Here is a 21112-nt window from a genome sequence, read left to right as displayed (position 1 = left end):
AGTGAGGTGCTGGGTGGAGGTGGGGGTGGAGAGAGTAGAGAGTTGAAGGCGGAGAAGAGTCGGCGAGGATTGGAGGAGAGGGCCTTGATGAGGGTCAAGAAGTAGGCCTGTTTGGCAGCATGGAGGGAGGAGGTGTAGGTGTGGAAGGCAGATTTGTAGCGGGTGAAGGCTTGTTGGGATTTGGTTTTGCGCCATAGTCGCTCCAGGGCACGACTGTGTCATTTGAGGGTTTTGGTGTGATCAGTCTGCCAGGGCTGGAGCGGTCGGGGTCTGATGTTGCGTGTGGTTAAAGGCGCTAGTGAGTCAAGGGCTGTTGAGAGCGCGTTGTTGTAGGCGGTCATAGCCAAGTCAGGGCAGGACAGGGGGAGGATGCGGTCGTGGAGTTGATCAGCTGCAGAGTGGAGGGAGGCAGGGTTAAGGTTGCGGAGGTTACGGCTGGTAGTAGTGTGACATTTGGAGGGGTAGGCATTGGAGGACGAGGAGATAGAGAAGGTGATCAGGTTGTGGTCAGAGAGAGGGAAGGGGGTGTTAGTGAGGTTGTGGGGAGCACAGCGGTTGGAGAAGGCGAGATCAAGGATATTCCCGTCGGAGTGGGTGGTGGATTGTATGCACTGTGCAAGTGTAAAGGAGGAGGTTAAGTGGAGGAGACGGGCTGTGTCCGGGTTGTCGAGGTTGACAGGGATGTTGAAATCCCCAAGGATGATGGTGGGTAGCTCAGAGGAGAGGAAGAAGGGTAGCCAGGAGGAGAAGTCATCCAGGAAGCGGGGTATGGATCCAGGAGGCCGGTATATCACAGCAATCTTCAGGGGGGTTGGGGAGAATAGTCGGACGCAGTGGGCCTCGAAGGAGGAGAAGGATAGGGAGGGGGGGTTTGGGAGGACTCGGAAGGTGCTCTGCGGTGACAGGAGTAGACCAACCCCACCACCTTTACGACTGTTGGGCCTGGGTGAGTGGGTCCAGGTGAGACCTCCGTAGGAGAGTGCAGCAGGGGAGGTAGAGTCAGTGGGCTGGATCCAGGTTTCCGTGATCGCTAGGAGGTTGAGGGAGCGGGAAACAAAGAGGTCGTGGATGGCGGTAAGCTTGTTGCACACCGATCGGGCGTTCAGGAGTGCACATGAAAACGGGGGTGAGATTTGAGGGAGCAGGGGGACAGATACTAAGTTGTGGGGGTTGCGGCGGGACGTGGAGGTGGGAGGGTGTTGTGCGATTGAGGGAGGTGGTGGAGGGCCAGATTCGGGGAGATGTCCCCCACGGTTATGAGGAGGAGAAGGGTGAGAAAGGTGGCATGGGAGCGGGATGTGCAGGAGCGTGAGAAATTACTAGTGGAGGTGTTCGGGTCAGTGGGAGAGTGGAGTAATAGGAGGAGGTGGTGGGTGCCGTAGAGGGGCGAAGGAAGCAGCGAGGACACAATATACAATTGTTTGGGAGGAGCAGAGGGATATAGTGAATGGATTTTGGGAACGGAGGAGAGGAAAATGAGAAGGAGAAGTGGAAGAGGCATTTTGGGGAGGTGAAGAGAGCAATAGTAGGGAGATGATAGCAGTGAGGGGGAGATGTACAAGTTTTGGGGTGGAGCAGAGGGGTAAAGAAATGAGATTTGGGAATAGAGGATAGTAATATGATAAGGAGAAGAGGGGGCGTATTATATAAAGGTACACGGAGTAGGTCTCAGGCATGAAGAGATGTTTCCCAGGGTGTTTGCTTGCAGTCTGTCCAGCATGCAGTAGAGCTTCTTGCTGTTGATGTGTCTTCCTGCTGCTTAAGTTCAACTGCTGTGTTTAACTGCTTCGCACTCATTCTAAGCCGCACTCAATCTGAAGCAGCACCCCCATCAGAGACTGTGCCCCCCATCAGAGATATACAAATATTAGCCTTTGAACTGTATGGTTTTTACAATGTAAATGCAAACACTATTTTGCAAAATTCAGTTCAGGTAAAAGTTTAGGTAAAAGATCCTACTGAACTTCTATGACTCTGCGATCCAAAAACTAGAGCAAAAGCTAAACATTTACCGCTCAAAATGCAAGCTGACTTTACTCCCCCCCTTCCCCCTGCAATGACCTGAAAGATTGATCACAAATTGTTAAGTGTCACTAGTGAAGATGCAATTATAAGCAGGTTTTGATAGTGCCTAGACAAACATGTTTAGCCTACTAGACTTTTTGCTAAACATGGCTTTTTAATTTTTTTTCTTTTTGAGTAGATAATTTAAAGAGGTCAAAAATGAGTCATTTTTCTTCTATTATGCTGGCTGTACATTATCCAAACGTTGCTAATATTACAAAGTCAAGAAAACGCTAGCAATAATCAAAGTAAAGGCCTAAAGAGCAAGCATAGATAAAACTAAAGGCTTAAGGCCATAGGGCAGAAAATTAAATATTATTTATGAATTGGGAGAAATACTACTGTGGCTTTGATTTATCAACACTCTTCTAAACAAAGGAGCAATCCAGCCTTTATGGGTCTTTTTAGGCCTCATAATGAAGATGGACTAAACCTATACTGGTCAGACATGAATACACATTTACTGAAATCCTGCAACAATCCACACAAACTGAGGAAAGTAAATGAACTACTGTTCTCTGCTATTTTAAAAAGCCTAACCATTGTATTATTATCCAGGTGTTACAAGCATACTCTTCCATGTATGGAAAGCTTTAGTATATGGGTATTAATATAAGCCAGCACCCCTCTTCTACAAAAATACCAAAACAAATTCAGCTCTGCAAATAAAAATCAACGGTCTATCTTTATTATGTCATTAAAGGTAGTGATGAAAACGCAATGGTGTATGCATTTTCTGCAAAGCTCTTACATATGGGAGGAGATTTATTAAAACTGGTGCACACAGAATCTGGTGCCGCTGTGCATAGGAACCAATCAGCTTCTAACTTCAGTTAGTTCAATTAAGCTTTGATAAATAAGCTTTAATAAAACCTGGATGCTGATTGGTTACTATGTACAGCTGAACCAGATTCTGTGTACTCCAGTTTTAGTAAATCTCCCCCATAGTGTGATTCCACTTAAATGAGCTTCCACATGGGAATTCTATGGGAATGCAAAATCCACTTGAAACAGATCAAATGCAGTTCAGCAGGAGATCAACTGCAGGTCAAGTGAACCTGCCAAAGAAATCTTAATGATCTTAAAAGTATCTCAAAATGTGGTCAATGTGATGCGATTCGCACTAGCAGAAAGTGTGACCGTACAGGCCTTTAGGATAATGAAAAGGGCAATCTTGTTGTTAGTTGGTTGAGTGTGTGTTACTGATATCTCTGGATTCTGATACTGTCTAACAGTTTGAAGGCAGTAGTTTGCATATATAATGATTTGTCAGTATTGAAACAATTCCTATGGCAATTGCTATTAGGTTGAAAATGCTTCTGTGCCAATCAGCATAAGAACATAATAACATGCTCTCATCTAGATGGTTAGGATACTCTTGGCACACTTCAGCTAATGGCAGTTTGCATTTGGGTGTTGACAACAATGATCATGCACACTGATTTTTAAAATAATCAAAGCTATGAAGAATTATTTATTATCAGTTATGGTTGAGCTGTGTGTAATTATCAAATGTTAATCACATTTAAGTTCAGGAAGCCCTTTTTTAAATTTTTTTTAATTTAGGCCCACTTCATTATTTTTTCTTTTTTAGGACTCGTGGAGGAACCATTCCACCCTCTTTACCAGGACGAGGTACTCCAGTTCCCAGAGGTTCACCTGTGTCACGTGGGGCATTACCATTGCCGCCAGTAGCTCGTGGTGTTCCTGCAGCACGGGGACGAGGAGTTTCAGGTGCCCCTGGTTATCGTGCACCACCTCTTGCCCTTGAGTCCTATGATGACTATGTAAGTTTTTTGCAGTTTTATTTAAAGTAGATCACAATATTTTTGTGTATTTATTCAGGTATTTATTATTATTGACAAAGCGGATACAGTATAGGATTTGATCTATGCTAGTTATTTTGAACTTTCACATTGTATTGCAGATGATTCATGCAAAAAATGCATTGTACAAATTTGCTTGCATACTTTTTTTGTTGTGTTATGCAAAATCTTTCATCTGAGTCATTAATTGTATTTAGGCAAAGGGGTGGGTATTTTAATTGAAGAATTATCATCTCTGTTTGAGAGAGATGACAAATCCCTTTTGTTTGTGAAAATGTAGACATTTTTTATTTTGCTTATGCAGGTTTGTTTATTTGCTTACACAGGATGTCCCTTACTGCATAAAAAGCAATACTTTAAATTAAGCTTTATTAAGAAACTTTCCCTAACTCACTCTTTTGGGATTCAATTTCAAGTTTTCATATCTCTGTGTTTTTATTTATGTTATGGCAAAGAAATTTATTACTCTAGGTAGGATACTATTTTCTTTGTCAGATCACACAGATTTGCACTCCTGACAGATTTTAATTGCTGTTCGTGTTTTGATAGGGAGATTTATCATTTCATTTTGTCCTAGTAGCCCTTTTCTTGGAAGATCTAGTAGTTTAAGCCACCACTTGAAAACAATAAAAGAGGGAGTGTTACTGGGGAACTTGTTGCAAGGACAACTGACTGAGAAAAGATTTTCCTCACTTTGATCACATGGACAGAATGTGAAGGGAATGCTCTCCAATAGTACACAGATGGAAAAAAAACCCAATCCTCCCCTAATTTTATCCAGAACTACATAACATAGACCATGTATATTAGATGGCTGTCAAATTTGCAGGTATGATCATACAGATCTCAAGGTTCATAGTTGGCAGAAACCTGTAAACGATTGTATAATCCATTATCGCATAAGAAGTTGGAGTTTTTTCCTCTGACGTTATTGCTCACTTTCCTCTGCAATAGAGCCACTTGACTTATTGACATTTCCCAGAGCCATCAGATATTTTAGTAATGGGAAGAGGCAACATTGGTGGCTGGATAGAAACATGGTGTGAGAGTGTGTATAGCAGGAGTAATTCTCAATCATTTTATTTGACTTTACTTTAAAGCAGTTTCCTGAATCTCTTAACTACATTGTTGAATCTTCCTGTGAAATAATAGACACCTAGAATATGTAAATATTAAACCACATGTCACAAACCAAGTGAAAAAGAGCTCAGATGGGCAGATATTAGTAAATGGAACATACCAGGAGTAGCTGTGCCCACTTGCAGAGGTTCAGAGGAGCTGAGTTTGGTCATGTAAAATTAAGCTGCAAAGCTCAGAGGAGTAGAGTTTGGCAAATTGAACGTACCAGGAGTAGCTTTGTCCAGCTGCAGAGCCTTCAAGGAGCATAATTTGGTAACAGAAAATGGAGCAAACCAAGAATAGCTGTGGCCAGCTGCAAGTGCTCAGAGGTCTCAGTGCCTGTAGCCAGGAAAGACAGGTACAGTATATCAGGAGTAGTACCTATGGCCAAGTTTGACAGATGAAGCATATCACTAGCAGGCTCTATAACCAGGAGTAACAGGTGGAGCATACCAGGAGCAGTGCCTGTGGCCAGGAGTGAAAGGTGACACATACAAGCAGCAGTGCCAGCATCAGGTGGAACATATCTGGACTGTGTGGAATAGGCAGTTGCAGCAGAGGCACAGGGAGGCTCAAGAATAGAAGAGGAACAGGCGTGGGAGACAAGTAGGGGCTTGGTAAGTGATGTGGACACACCAGGAGCAGTGCCTGTGGCCAGGAGTGACAGGTGGAACATACCAGGAGCAGTGCCTGTGGCCAGGAGTGACAGAGTGTGTTAGGAAAGGAGCCAGTAGCCAGGAGCATTGGGTGGAGCAGGTTAGCAATGGCACCTGAGGCCAAAATTGACAGGTAGAGTGTACCAGGAACAGTGCTTTTGGCTAGGAGAAACAGTCAGAAGTGAACAAGTAGCAGTGCCAGCATCAGGTGGTACATATATGGTGTACCAGCTACACACTGCATGGACAAAGCAACAGCAGCAGAGGCACAGGGAAGCTCAGGAAAAGAGAACGCACAGGTTTGGCGAACAAGTGGGGGCTTGGCAAGTGATGGGTATGGTCCTCAATATCCATGGCTGCACGGGGTAAAATTTGAAAGTGTGTGCAACCACATGCCCTATTTGACATGTCACTGGAATGGATTGCTAAGTATCTGCTACAACCAGACAAAACTCTCTAATAACTTTGTACTATGGTGTGCCATCATTAAGAACCATATGCACCAGAAGACACTCATGAGTCATTGACTAAGAAAGCAACGTAATTAAATTTATAAATTGAATTAAATTGTTTTTCTGTAATTTTTGAGCTGTACAATCTCATCTCTGGTATGAGTGTAAAATCAGCATCAGAACTGAAATTGGGGATGTATGGCTACTGACAGTTTTCAATGTTAACTGGACAGAATTATGTCTCCATTCAGGTTGCTTTTTGTGATGGCAATTATGTAATATGTCTAGTGTATTCATATACTTGTATATACATCCATATGTTGTTGGTGACCTAATTACATAGTTCTAGCTGGCTTTAGTAATTGACCTGGAAGAAGAATGCAGATCACAAGGCATGAGTAAAGTCAGGTGTGCTGATCTTCATACTTGTTCAGTGAGTGTCAGTGATTTGAAGCAAGAGAAGCTATTAGATCAGCCTTTCTCAACTATTTTAACATGGAAGAACCTTTGAAATAACTCTCCAGTCTCAGGAAAGTCTTGCTAATCTACAGTTCATAGTACATTATTGTGAAAAGTAGTGTTTATGGTTTTAAAACTCAGAGCAGCTAAAAGTAAACTAATAATTATAATAGTGGCAAGAAAAAAAATGCAGACAGTAAAATATGTAATGGTCACTACTAGTGTAGGTCAGTAAAGCAAGCCCCCTTAGATTGTGGGGCCTTAGAGAAGGGAAGGACCCTTATATTGGCAGTCAGTTGGAGACAAGCTCTTTAAACTTGTTGTAAGTTGGAGAAGGGCCCTGTTCCATTAGTGGTTAGTGGATGGAATGTTTCTGTAATGTGGTCAGTGGTAAGAATGCTCGTTACAGTACTGATCAGTGTGAAGACTGTATCTTTTACAGTATTGGACAGTGGGAAGCATACCCCCTTACACAGTGAAAAAAGGATAGCTGGTTTTGAATATTAATTATCTGAGAGGTAAGTAACTCAGAACCCTTTGAGAAAGGCTGCATTGTATCAACAACAGGCAAGCAATTAGAATTTTAGCAAGGTTCTGCTGACTGGTGGCGTCGTGACATCAGAGCCCCTCCCCTACGCGTTGCGCCACAGGGTCACGTGGCTTCCTCAGGGGGATTCAATCCCCCTGAGGAAGCCACGTGACGCTGTGGCGCAACGCGTAGGGGAGGGGCTCTGACGTCACGACGCCACCAGTCAGCAGAGCGGCGAGTACTGTTATTGTGCATGGGCACACATTGAAACACGCTCTGTATTGTCTTGAGAAATGTAAGTGCGCATTTTACCGGAGACAAATTAAAGTCTTGTTTGAAAGATAAAGCACTATGTGGGAATTCTTCTTTTACATGGTCTAAACTGGAGGAGCAAAAGGGGAGAAGAGGAGATAGGAGATTGACCCCCCCAGGACGAGGGGGATATCCGTATCCATCCACCTAGCCCTTACAGCTCAGAAGAATCTGGGAGGCCACCTAGTGGAAGGAGAGCAATATTATAGTCCATCTTAACAGCAATATATATATTGTTCACAATATATAAGGATCAAAATTGGGACATTTACATTGTGTCTAGCTAAGGACAATATATAGCCCCATTTAGGACTTTGGGCTGTACAAGTGAGGTGAATACACAGTATCACTTGCACAGTAAGATTATATAGAGGTTTTTATTTATTATTTATTATTCATCAATTGATATTAATTTTTTTCACGTTCATTTTGTATGCCTATTTTATATTATTCATTATTTATTATTAATCATTATTATTAATTTATTGATGTATTTTGCATTTTTGCACATACACATTGTGTTTTGCACATATATGTCACTTTAAAAGGTTTTTGATTTAATATCACTGATATGGAATTCTATTATATTTATTAGAGTTTTTCAAATTATTGATTTTATTTTTATAACATATTTATTAATATTGTCCAATAATTAATTGTACCACAGAGGTTTTTTATTTTATTTTATTTATTTATTTTATATGATCATAGAATAATATATATTCATATTATTTATTATCCAACACAGTAGTGCATGATATGCATGGTTAAAATATTTCAAATATCTTATTTTTAGTAGGTGGAGCGCGACACAATCAATTATTTATTAGTTTATTATCACACAGTATTATGAGTATGTGTATTTGTGTTGAGGCACCATCATTAATTTAGTTGTCAGTCATTTATAAATTATTTTTAGTTGTTAAGCCACTTATAAATTTTGCACATACCACTATAGTAGCTCACAAGTACACTTTATTATTATTTGCTGCATTTTTTCCATCTGAAACTTATCTGGAATAAGGCAAAACACATGTAAATGCACGGGAACACATGTAAATGCACCAGAATGCACCAGAATGCACATTGTCCTGATTAAGAAAAAATATTTTTCAAGTGTCAAAATAAAAAAAGACATAAAAAACCCCACTGGAATGCATTGGAAACAGATCAAAAATGCGTGCAAACATGTATGCTAAAATGCATCCAGAATGTAGAAATTGTGATGTGAGCCAGAGAGGTTATCAGTAGCAGCCTAACTATTGTCATCTTTACAGGTTTCCTTTAAGCCTGGGTTCACACTGATGCGGTGCGGCATATCGCATGTGATTCGCACAGGAACCACACCACATTCCTGTGCAAATCACATGCGAATTGTGCATTACGACTTGAGCCATACATTTTGTATGGCTCAAATCGCACCACATCCGCACCAAGAAGGTGAAGGTGCAGGACCCTTTTTTTGGTCCGCAGTAAAATCGGATTGCATGGGTATTCACACCCATGCGATCCGATTCTGACACATCACAGAGTTTTGCAAACCGATTTCAGGGTGTTGTTAACTTAACATACATACCCGCAGCAGTTCTCACGAACGGGGTGCGATTGTGATGCTGTGTGGAATTTGCACAGTAACCACTGCGAATTCCACACCTCATCAATGTGAACCCAAGCTGAAGCACAATACTGATAATTATAAAATGTATGCATTTTCTTTGTAGGAATTTGAACATTTTCTATGCATGTCTTGTGCCTTGATTTTAACTTAATTTGTTGGTACTATTATTACAGAAAACATGCCTGGCCAGTCCTGCTAACAGGAAATGTGTTTAATCAAATTACAACACAGTTCGTTTTCTTGAAGACTAGGATAGTTAAAAACATTTTTTGAATTGCATATGTCAAAATGTTTTAGAATGAAGCAAATTATGAGATTAGAGCTTTTTGAGAACTGCAAAATGAGATATCCTGATATAAATCTAGTATTATTTGATTAAATTCTAAATTATATTTAGCTGAATCTGAACAGCTGGATAGCATATTGATTAAATAAAACTGATTAGATATTATGCCAGAAGCACTTAAATAAAGAGCTAAGGCTCAGCTGACAAGCATCTGGTGATACTTGAAAAATCCAATTGTATTTCTACCGTAACAGCAATAAAGTGGAAAGATTTTATTACAGCAGACTACGGGAGTGGTAGAGCAGTACAGTACTGCTGGAAGGGCTACTAGCAAAAATATCTTTTCATGAAGATAATTTTATATGTTAAAGCAGTATGAATAGTTTTGTTTTTCCTACATGGTCAGTGGCAGGATAAAAATAAGTCATATGAAACAATTAATCTGAAGTTTAATTAAAGCTCTCTGTTAAATATTCACACCGACAGCACATTAAGTTGATTGTACTGGCAGAATAATGTAAAATGGTTTTATGGCTGAAACGACAATAAAGTTCTGAACATTATGGGGCCTCTTATTTCTTTAATTTAATCACAGGCCTCTATTGGCATAGTCACCTTCTATTTGGAATTTATAGTGTATTAATACAGGAAGGGCTTGCCGAGTCAGTGTCCACTGTGAGGTTATTTGAGGTATTCAGGTTTACTGTTTTAAGGGAATGAAAAGGTATGAGTTGATTCTGATAAATGGAGTTATGTTGTGAGGCAGCCAACCACTTGCCAAGTAGTATGGTGGCTAATTGGGCAGCATTCTAGTCTTGCATCTATAGGTAGTTGGTTCAGATCCCTCCTGGGATATATGTTTGCTTAAGTTTCCTTCGTAATGAACCTAGTATGTATTAATGTAATAGGGACATGAGATCATGAGCTCCTTCAAGGTATCCATGTAACTGGTTCTTTGTATTCTGTGAAGCACTGTGTAAAATCTTGACATTACAAACTGCAGATACTTAAAGTTGAATGATTTTTGTAAGGTAAAGGCCCAGGATGATGGACTTTCACAACATGGCAATGACAACATTTCCAGTCAAAGTGATGTACAACAGTTTTTATGGGTATTGTGGCACTGTGTATTGATGTTGAACACTCATCAGTTCTTGTACTGGGTATTAGTTCTGGGTGCTTGTGTGAAGTACCATGCTTTCTTGGGAAATCCTATATGACAAAATAATCATGAATGTTATTCTGCTTTAGTAAGACTGATATGTGTACCTGTTACTTGCTACTTTACCAGAAGAACATTTTATGTTTTAAGGACATATGTTGCTCAGTTCACAAAGAGTTTTTTTTCTCTTTAACATCTGAGATAAAATAACCGTTGGCATTTTTCAAAAACTATTTTGCAATTCACTTAAAAACACTACTAAAATAAGGCATGAGTTATTTCATCAAAATGTGAGAAATTTATCTCATGAAACTATTGGGTGTTTTATCTCAGGACGTGATATCCAATAAGATGGATAAAGTAGAGAGGGATTAAAACACCTGGCAGTTTTTATTGCTATCTGCCCCCATTGTGGGGGGAGGGGGGGCACTCTCTCTATTGTTACTGTTTCTCCTTATCACTGAAAGTGAAAGGAAATAAAATCCCACATTTCGTGTTGATATCAGAACCCTGAACACTGATAGTGGGGAAATCTCCACAATAGGCCACAGATGGAAAAAAAAACCTTGCAGGGGTACTAACCCTCTATTACTCTATCCAAAATGAAAATTCATTGCTATATCTTTGGACGGGTCTGTTCTTTCTTGTTAACGAATAGCCATTGTCATTCTCTGATGTGAAAGTGTCATTCTGGTATCCATCTGCCATACCGTCAAATTGATGACACCCCAACAGCTCAAGTTCCACACCTTTGTAAGAATACTTGTCTATTCCTAATTCCATTTTGTCTTGTGAATATTTGTGCCAAAGATATCTCTAAAAATAACTGTGAAAAAGTTAAGTATCCCCACTATATATTACATATGTTCTAACAAAGGATTAGACCATTGTGATATGCATGTACATTGTATTATGTTTGCAGCAATTGGGAGATTTATGCGGAAAATAATGTATATGCTTATATAAACACAAAGAAGTCTCTGAATATCTTGCAAAATGACAGGAAAAAATATATATATTTCACTATATGTAATGGGGAGGATTTATTAAAGACACATAGACTAAGCACTTTGTAAATGCAGTTGCTCCAGAGCTTAGTACATGGGTTGATGCTCTGCTGACTTTCATTATACAATCATGTAAAAGCAAAAGTTTTTTTTTCTTTAATTTTCCTTGCATGTGATTGGGTATCCTTTGGAAAGTGAAGTTTTACACCAAGCTCGGCAGCAACTTTCAAAGTGCATGCTTTATTTGTCTTTAGTAAATCAACCCCAATGATTTAGTGTTTTTCCATATTTATGTTTTGTATGCATTACTGTTGAGAGATTGATCCAAAAAGGTAGAGACTACCCCAAATTGACTGTTATATTTTTACATTCATTAATAACAGCATGCCAGTACCACTACCTATTAAATGCATTTATTTATTTATTTATTTTAGTGAATTGACCTTAATGCTGTTTTACGAGGTATTTATCAAATGTTTTTGCTTTTTTAGGTAAATATCCCAATCAAGCGATAGTGACTTGATATTCCATTATCTCATGAGACATGACCACTACTCTGTACTCTTACTACTTGACCTCTCTGTGGCTTTTGATACTGTCGACCATCCCCTCCTCCTCAAAAAACTCCACTCTCTTGGCCTGCAAGACTCTGCTCTCTCCTGGTTTTCCTCCTACCTATCGCACCGCTCCTTCAGTGTTACCTATAACTCTGGCTCCTCCACTCCAGTCCCTCTTTCTGTAGGGGTCCCTGAAGGTTATGTCCTTAGACCCCTTCTCTTCTACATCTACACCTCCTCCCTTGGTCACTTGATAAACTCTCATGTTTTTAAGTACCATTTCAATGCTGATGACACACAAATCTATCTTTCTACTCCTCACCCCTTCAGTCTCCTCTCGCATTACTAACCTACTAAGTGACATATCGGCATGGATGTCACTCCACTTTCTCAAACTCAATTTTTCCAAAACTGAGCTCATAGTATTTCCTCTAGCCCGTGTCCCCTCCCCTGACTTCTCCATCAAGATCAAAAATATGACCATCAGTCCCTCCCCTCATGCCAGGGTACTAGGTGTAATCCTAGACTCCATCTGTCCTTTCAGCCCCAAACCAATCGCTGTCCAAATTTTGCATACTTAATCTCTCAGATATGCCCATTTTTAACCTCTGACACAACTAAGCAACTTATTCACTCCCTGGTTATCTCTCAACTTGACTATTGTAACTCCCTCCTCATTAGCCTACCTAATCGCAGGCTATCCCCTCTTCAATCTATCATGAATGCTGCTGCCAGACTCATCCACCTTACTAACCGTTCCGTATCTGCCACCTCCACTGGCTTCCCATTGCCCAATGAAGAAAATTCAAAACAATAACATATAAAGCCATTTATAACTCTGCCCTAAATTACATCACCAATCTTGTCTCCAAATATCACCCAAACCGTACTCTCCACTCCTTGCACAACCTCTTGCTCTCTAGCTCCCTTGTCTCTTCCTGACATGCTCATCTCCAGGACCTCTCCAGAGCTTCCCCCATCCTCTGGAACTCTGTACCCCAATTTATCAGACTATCGCATACTCTGCTCACTTTTAGGTGATCTCTGAAAACCTATCTCTTCGGGGAAGCCTATCTTGCCCTCAGCTAACAATGGAATCTTCTATTCCTCCTACCAGTCCATACCCCACAGTTATTACCTTTTGTACCACTAGCCCCTCCCTCTTAGATTGTAAGCTCCAAAAACAGGGCCTTCCTAACGCTCTTGTATTGAACTGTATTGTTCTGTATTGTCTCTCATTATATTGTAAAGCGCTGAGCAAACTGTTGGCACTATATAAATCCTGTATAATAATAATAATAATTTGGGAAACTTGCCAGATCACCTAAATTCCTCATGCAATCTGCTATAGTGAATAGAGCAATAGTGCTTTGTTTTCTTTTAGTACTTCAATCGCTAAATAATGTAGAGTAGGGGTAATAACCTGTGGGTTAAGATCCCAAACAGGGAGCCAGAATTAGCTTTTTGGTTCCACTGAATTTTAGACATTCAGTTCATTCTACTGTCAAGATTTTTGTTTTACTACCAGTGGCTGACAGTTTGGGATATATTATATGAGTTAAATGGTTGTAGTTCACAATGTTCTGAACACCACTAAATACTATACATAGCTAGGTACAGGTTTTCTCTCTTTATACTGCAGTTACTGCAGGATCTAAGGCTCTTGTTGTTGTATTGATGTGTTTTTATACATAGTATTACTTTTTTTCCAAATTTAAAATTTGAAATCATCTAAGCACAAGACTTTGGAGTCATGTACCATGTTTGCGTTCGCATGAAATATACAGTATCTATATTAGTTTCTATATTCCTGTATATGGCAAAGATTAGTAATACTCTGAAACCTTTCAATGTGTAAATTATATATATAATATATTTTATCTTAATCTTTTGTGAAACTTTTTTGATAAATGATTAGCTACGTTAATCAGAACAAACTGCACCCACGGGCAAACAATGTCCAAAATAATTCATTCAAAAATATAGAAAAGTTTGATGTGTCCAATCAATTTTTTTTCCTTGGATTGTAATTGAAATCATAGTACCAGCTAATTATCCCACTGTGTAAATCACATGATAATATCAGAGTTCAGATGTTTTTTTTTCATAATTAGTTCACTGAGAATTACATTGTTAAAAAGCAATTTTAAAACATTTTGGGTTATGTCTTAACATTAGACAATTATGGGTCTTTGATTAAGACAACAAATAAGAGAGAGCATATTGTCTGGCCACCTCTGGACATGTGTATATAAAGCCAGCAACAGGACATAAGGAAAGGAATATCTTCTGTGGGGAGTCATATGGATTCTATATAGCTTAAGTAAGATGACTCCATTTTTTCTGTATGACCTTGTTTGACGGACTGTACAGTGTACAGTAGTGGTAGCTGTAGCTGCGTTTTATAAATAAGACAGTTCATCTCATGCTGGTTTCAATAAATTACAATGGGGGGGTCATGAAGCATTAGCATTAGGTACAGGGCATCATAATTTATATATACCTAGGGCAGCATTATCTGCAATCTCAACCCTGATCATGTTATATGTTCTATGCTTCTCTGCTACAGCTTTAAAGCTCAACTTATCATTTCTAACTGTTCTCTCCTACACAGTCCTTTATTAGTACTATCATAACTGTGTTTGCTGCTGTCCACAACCACATCGCAATTCTCAGTACATAAGCAGAAAGAAGGAAGTACCTCGGACATCATTTAAAATTTACATATTTACTATAAAGACTAAAGACTATTAGAAAGAAACTCAAATTACACCATTTATTTATCCTGGAAGTGATTGTCAAACATTATCAGAAGAAATGTACTGTATATATTTCTTAACACTTGAAAACCGTCTAACTGGGAAAATACATTATTGTTTTCAAGTGGAATACCAGTGTTATGGCTGCAGCAATATGCCATAACCCCAGTGTTGTCTTTTTCAGCTGGTGATTCTCTAACTGTTAAAAGTGATTTGGGTGGCTGATCAGCTGCTGGATCACTTTTAGAAGTGATCTCTATGGTCTATGAGAACCAGAGTGATGTCAAGATGTGACTTACAGTTCCGGCCCAATGTAAATAATGAAATTGTTTTTGGAAAGCAGTAGATTTGATGCTTTTTTTTATCTCATGCTTTCCATTGTAAAGGAGAGATGTGGTCTTATAGACCCCAGAACTCTGCCTACATTTCTTGCTATAGCAATAAAAGCAACTGAAAAAAAATTAAAGGGACAGTGTAAAAATTAACAATGTAAATACATTTTAAAGTGCCCCCATCCCCTCCGTGCTTGCATGTAGTGGCGAATGCATACATACCGAAGGTCACACCCACATGTGTAAATGGTGTTCGCACCACACATATGGGGTATTACAGTGAACGTTATAGCAAGAGCAATAATTCTAGCACTAGACCTCCTTTTTAATTCTAAACTGGTAACATGTAAAATGTTTAAAGTGTTGCTTATGGAGATTTTTAAGTACTGTAGTTTTGGCGCCATTCCATGAGCGCAATTTTAAAGCATGACATGTTAGGTATCTATTTACTCAGCATAATATCATCTTTCATATTTTACAAAAAATGGGTTATATATATTTTTTTTTATTCAGTAAAGTGTTTTTTATTTAAATTGCATTTAAAAAACCGCTTTGCTAATAATGTTTGACATAAAAAATTGCAAAAAAAAAACTGCCATTTTATTCTCTAGGGCCTCTGCTAAATTACAATATATAACGTTTTGGTGTTCTAAGTAATTTTCTAGCAAAAAAACACTGATTTTTACGTGTAGGAGAGAAGTGTCAGAATACACTTGGTCCTTAAGTGGCTATCCATGTAAGGGTAAGCAGAAATGTAGAAATTAACTAGATTTTCTTAAATCTTATTCGCTTTAATGTAGCAATAACCCCCAGACAACAACATACTTGTTCATATTTCACATAGAGCCCCTAGGTTCCTGATGGAGCTCTACAATGAAAATATCAACCAGTTTTCCTGACTTGGAAACCTAATGTTGACCATTTTCAACTACTGTGCTTGATGCATTGCCCATTATTAGTGTTGACCCAAACCATATTTGAATATAACTGTTTGGGCATTCAGACAAACATCAAAACTTTTGCCAATTCAATCCCCTACTCAACAGGAGTTAAAATTCACTTTAAAATGTTGTATTTCTACCACTTCTATATATGACAGCTTCCCACTGACAAAGGTTCCTAAAAAAACAGCAGGTGCTTGCATCCAGTGTGTCCTTAACAACAAATGTCACCATTTGATTACATGACCTGGAATCCCTGTACACAAAAGCAAAGGGATGGGGATAGTGGTGATATCGCTGCCCAAATATGGTTACTGGCCATATTCGGGCAATGACCTTGACTAATATGGCCATGGCCATGACCATATTTGGTCAATCATGTTACCACTATCCCACCCTTCCTCTGGAAACTGTCATTCAATGAAAAGTAGCATCATTATCAGTCATTTGCGTCAGGTCTGTCATTTATTTCCATCACCAAGTCAGCAGGTGGTGGGCATCATGGCTGACGATGAATTTATATTAAAGGACTTTTGGGAGATTTTTATTTTTTAATAAAAGACTGGTCAAATATTTTATTTCTAAGTTTCATTTTTTTTCTGGGAAATGGGTAGGGGTACTATGTACACCTTACTTATTAATGTGGGGGAGTGGTATCTAGGGGTCCCCTATTTTTTAAAGGGGGGTTCCAGATCTTCATAAGCTGTTTGTTTACAAATGTTATTTTGCAAGCAATTTAAATGTAAATGTTAGTGTTGCTTTAGTTGGTTGTATACATCCCACAGATGTGCAACATCACCAGCAATGGTCAGGTGGGACCGTTCTTGTTCTGGGAGGATGTCATATGACGTCCTCCCACTCTAGCCGCATATGCTCTCCCTTGGGGGCATGCAGCGTGGCAGACAGCAGTGAGCTGTGTTCCTTGGACACATTGCATCACCAATCACAGTAAAGAGCCAATGACAACAGCTCTTTACCACGTGATCAACTGTAATTGGACACAAATGTAAGCAAAGGCCAGTAACTCGCTGTTACTGGCTTCTTCTCCTCACACACAGATCCTGTGTGAGGAGAAGAGAGTCGGGGAACAGTGAGTTACTGATCTATCTGTCATTACTGTGCACACCACCCCAGAATAAAGAGGACCTGTCACAGACTGCCCATCAGCAGTGTTCCTTTCGCCCATCAGTATACCTGTTAGGGATCCTGGTATGACCAGACTGACACAGGGAAGTAGCAGGCTTCAGGAACACAGGCGTAGTCAGGGCTGGAGAGGTGGAATGATTAGGCGGGCTGTAAGGTACAGTCGGGCACCACCCGGCAGGATCTCTAGTGACCCACAGACCAGGATTCCCCAGGGCGTGGAGTCTAAGCCCAGTCTGCCTTTTCACCAGAGCCCCTGATGGTGGGGATGGACTTGGCGCAGGACTGAGACCAGGTCGCAGCCCCTGAGTGCACCCAACTGTGGTAGAGGGGTCCGCCGAGGGTATGTGCCCGGGGAAAGCCTGATGTGAAGGGGCTGGCAGGTTTGGACAGTAGTGACTGGATCCGTGCGGGATGGATGGATCATCTGGGTAGCATCAGGCGTAGTCAGGCAGGCCAGGTCAGCAACGTGCGGGCAGTGAGGTACTGGAGGAGCAAGTAGAGAATAGTCAGGGTCACAAGCCAGGTTCAGTAACTCACGGGCAGCGCGGTACAGAGGATCAGGCAGAAGGATGGTCAGGCAAGCCAGGGGTTCAACAGGAGATGGTCAGCAGAGGTCAGGATCAAAGCAGGGTCAGCAACTAGGCAGATAAGCAGGAACACAGGATACCAGGTACAGGGGCTCATGGGAAACATACACCAAGGCCCTGATCACAGGCCTGGTCATTCCTTAAATACACCTCCTGCAATCAGCCCCACGTGTTGGCTGACTGCAGGAGTGAGCTTCTGGCTGCTGCGAGCACCCGTTGGTCAGCCCTGGTACTGCAGCCCACACGGAAGGTGAGTCCCACCACCAGTGCTGAGTCCATTCCTGACAATACCTGTTGCCCATCAGCAGTGTTATTGTCACCCATCAGTGCACCTGTTGCCCATCAGGAGAGTTGTTGTTGCCCATTACCAGTGTACCTGTTGGCCACCAGCAGTGTACCTTTCGCTCATCAGTGCTCACCAGCAGTGTACCTGTCACTCATCAGTGCCCATCAGCAGTACACGTGTCACCAATCACTGCCCATCAGCAGTGTACGTGTTGTACTTTGTTAATCAGTGCTGCCATCAGCAGTCTACCCATCACACAGCCGCACATCAGCAGAGTACCCGTCACACAATCGTCCATCAGCAGAGTACCTGTCACATAGCCACAATTAACAGAGTACTGTCACACAGCTGCCCATCAGAAGAGTACCCATCGTTCAGCCCTCCATCAGCAGAGTACCCTTTACACAGCCACTATTATCACCAGTGTCATCAGAGCCAGTCATGTAAAAAAAAATTACACTAGTGAGGAGGTGTTTCAAATCCTTAGTATGATTGATGAGAGCAGCGGGGAGCTCTCACTGTCTGATTTCAATTTGGCTTATGAACCCATTGAAAATAGTGGATCAGCAACCGAATTGGAGGAGGAAAGGGTCCCTCCTAAAAGAATAAGGCACTCTGAAAACCAGGCAGCCACCATCAGTGCCATAAACCCTAGTGTCCAATCAGCAAATGCCAGTGGCACTAGACCTCAGGATGAAAGGCCTAATACCAGCACTGGAATATCACACCAGACCCTAAGAATCAGGCCCAAACATATCTCCCAGATGCTCTTGCAAACCCATTATGGCTGCCCTCCAACTCAGGATCAGCAAGTATTCCAATTTTCACCGCACATCAAGGTGTGCAGGCCAGCACTGTACATTTTTCAGAAATTGATTTCATTTATGTTTGCCCGACAGTATACTTTAGTTTACTGTGGAACAAACCAATCTTTTGCCCAACAATATATTGCAAATAAACCCAGTTCATCCTATGCCATCCCTTTGAATGGAGACGTCTCACAGTAGAGGAGTTCAAGTTATTTTTGGGCCTTACCATTAGCATGGGGCTTACAAAAAAAAATGAAGGATATGCTTATTTGTCTACCCACCTCATCCACCATATGCCCATTTATTCTGCTGTATGAGATGATCATGCACTTCCTTAATTTTATTGACAATTCCCAATTCTCTCCCTGAGATCATCCTGGCTATGACAAAGTATACAAAAATTCGCCTACTTCATAACTTTTTCTCCCAGAGATTTGGTAAACTTTATGTTCCTGACCAAAACACCCTTGTCCACTTCACTGGCCGGATGGGAATCAAGCTATACATTCCAAGAAAAATGGCCAGATATGGAGTAAGGCTCTACAAGCTTTGTAAAAGAGCCACAAGATATTTTCATGGATTCAACGTGTACGAAGGCAAAGATTCCCAGCTCCAGCCCCCTGAGTGCCCAACCTACATTGGCACAAGTGAAAAAATTGTCTGGGACCTGGCATTTCCATTTTTCAAACAAGATTATTACATTTACTCAGATAACTTCTATACAAGTCTGCCCATTTTCAACCACCTGTGCCTTGGGAAAACCTTTGCCTGCGGTACCACCCGAACAACCAAAAGGGGCTTCCCACTAAGTTTAGTGACCACCAGGCTACAAAGGGGAGAATCAGCAAGTCTAAGGAGTAACAAAGTGCTGCCTGTGAAATGGAAGGATAACAGAGATGTTTACGTCCTGTCCACCATCCACAATGACACCTGGAAATTCTCAGAAAACAGTCTCATCCAAAAGACATGCATCCCGGCTTATAATCCCTACATGGAGTGGATTTCAATGATCAGATGCTATAGCCTATTTAGCTACAAGATGGTCCCGTTTCTGGTATAAAAAAGTTGCAATTTATTTTATTAATTTGGCCATTTATAATGCGTATGTCACCTACCACAAATCCACGGAAGACCCACCACCTTTCTCAAATTTATAGAAGAAATCGTCACTTCTCTTATCTTCCTGCAAGGATCCACCCCAGAAAACATTCGCTCAGATTCTGTGAACAGACTTCATGAGCACCATCTCCCTGAGAACATTCCACCAACAGAAGAAGGCCGAAGAAGCCAAAAAAGATGTCCGGTATGCAGCAGAGGGGAACTTAGAAGAGACACCAGTTTTCATTGTCCCCAATATCCCTCCCAACTGGGCTTATGTATCAGAGACTGCTTCTGACGTTATCACACATTACTAAAATATTAGCCCATAATTCTACAAGCCTGCCATTTCCCTGTTTTCAATATCTGCTGATGATGTGCCTGCTGCCTCGACCAACCATGCCAATTCCTTCCACCTTAACTGACCCTGTCCTATTTATCGACTATGTTTTTGCCTTCCGTCTGCACTCTTTATCAACCAAGTTTCTGTCTTCAACCTAAACTGACCCTGGCCTGTTTAGTGACTATGTCTCTGCCTGCCATTTGGATTGTTTATCAACCACGTTTCTGCCTTCCTCCTGCACTGACCCTGGCCTGTTAATCAATCACGTTTTTTGCCTGCCACTTGGACTGATCTTTTCCCCTGCTACTGTAGTAGAGGGATTCAATATAACACAAGGGTCTCACATTTGTGAGGCTCTTCAGAGTAGAGTTACGAGAAAAGCATTTTTTTGTTTTTTCTGGGTTTTGTAAATCCCGAAATAGGGTCTGTTAGTCCAGAGGCTTCTAAGAGATTGAGTGGGATGAAGCCTCTACTCCTGTGCCCAGATCTTACCTGACCAAGGCCCTAAGCCTGATGTTCCTGCCTGCTGCCTGGAAAAATACTTTGGCTGTGTTGACCATATCTCTGCCAGCTGTCTGTAATGACCCAGGACTTTTTATGGGCCATGTTCCTGCCTGCTGCCTGGATAAATACATTAGCTGTGCTGACCATATCTCTACCTGCTGCCTGTATTGACCAATGATGTTTTATGGACCATGTTCCTGCCTGCTGCCTGAATGCCAGCATGCAGCCTGTACTGACCCTGGCACATTTATGGACCATAT

At 40.9% G+C, this 21112-nt stretch overlaps 1 protein-coding gene across 5 annotated transcripts in view; it reads left to right on the top strand.

Moving 5' to 3' along the window:
• KHDRBS2 (KH RNA binding domain containing, signal transduction associated 2) overlaps positions 1–21112 on the top strand; it is a 457209-nt gene that overhangs the window by 262441 nt on the left and 173656 nt on the right. For all 5 annotated transcript variants that reach the window (XR_016313303.1, XR_016313304.1, XR_016313305.1 and 2 more), the window contains exon 6: positions 3659–3851. Coding sequence is in view for 1 of the 5 variants with exons in the window: in XM_089681314.1 (XP_089537440.1) it covers positions 3659–3851 (193 nt within the window). In the remaining 4 variants the exon portion in view is untranslated. The remainder of the gene's footprint in view (positions 1–3658; positions 3852–21112) is intronic.

Source organism: Staurois parvus, unplaced genomic scaffold (assembly GCF_062004578.1).
Source record: "Staurois parvus isolate SC_StPar_1 unplaced genomic scaffold, SC_StPar_1.0 ptg000264l, whole genome shotgun sequence".
Lineage (NCBI taxonomy): Eukaryota > Metazoa > Chordata > Amphibia > Anura > Ranidae > Staurois > Staurois parvus.
This window is presented reverse-complemented; position numbering and strand designations above follow the sequence as displayed.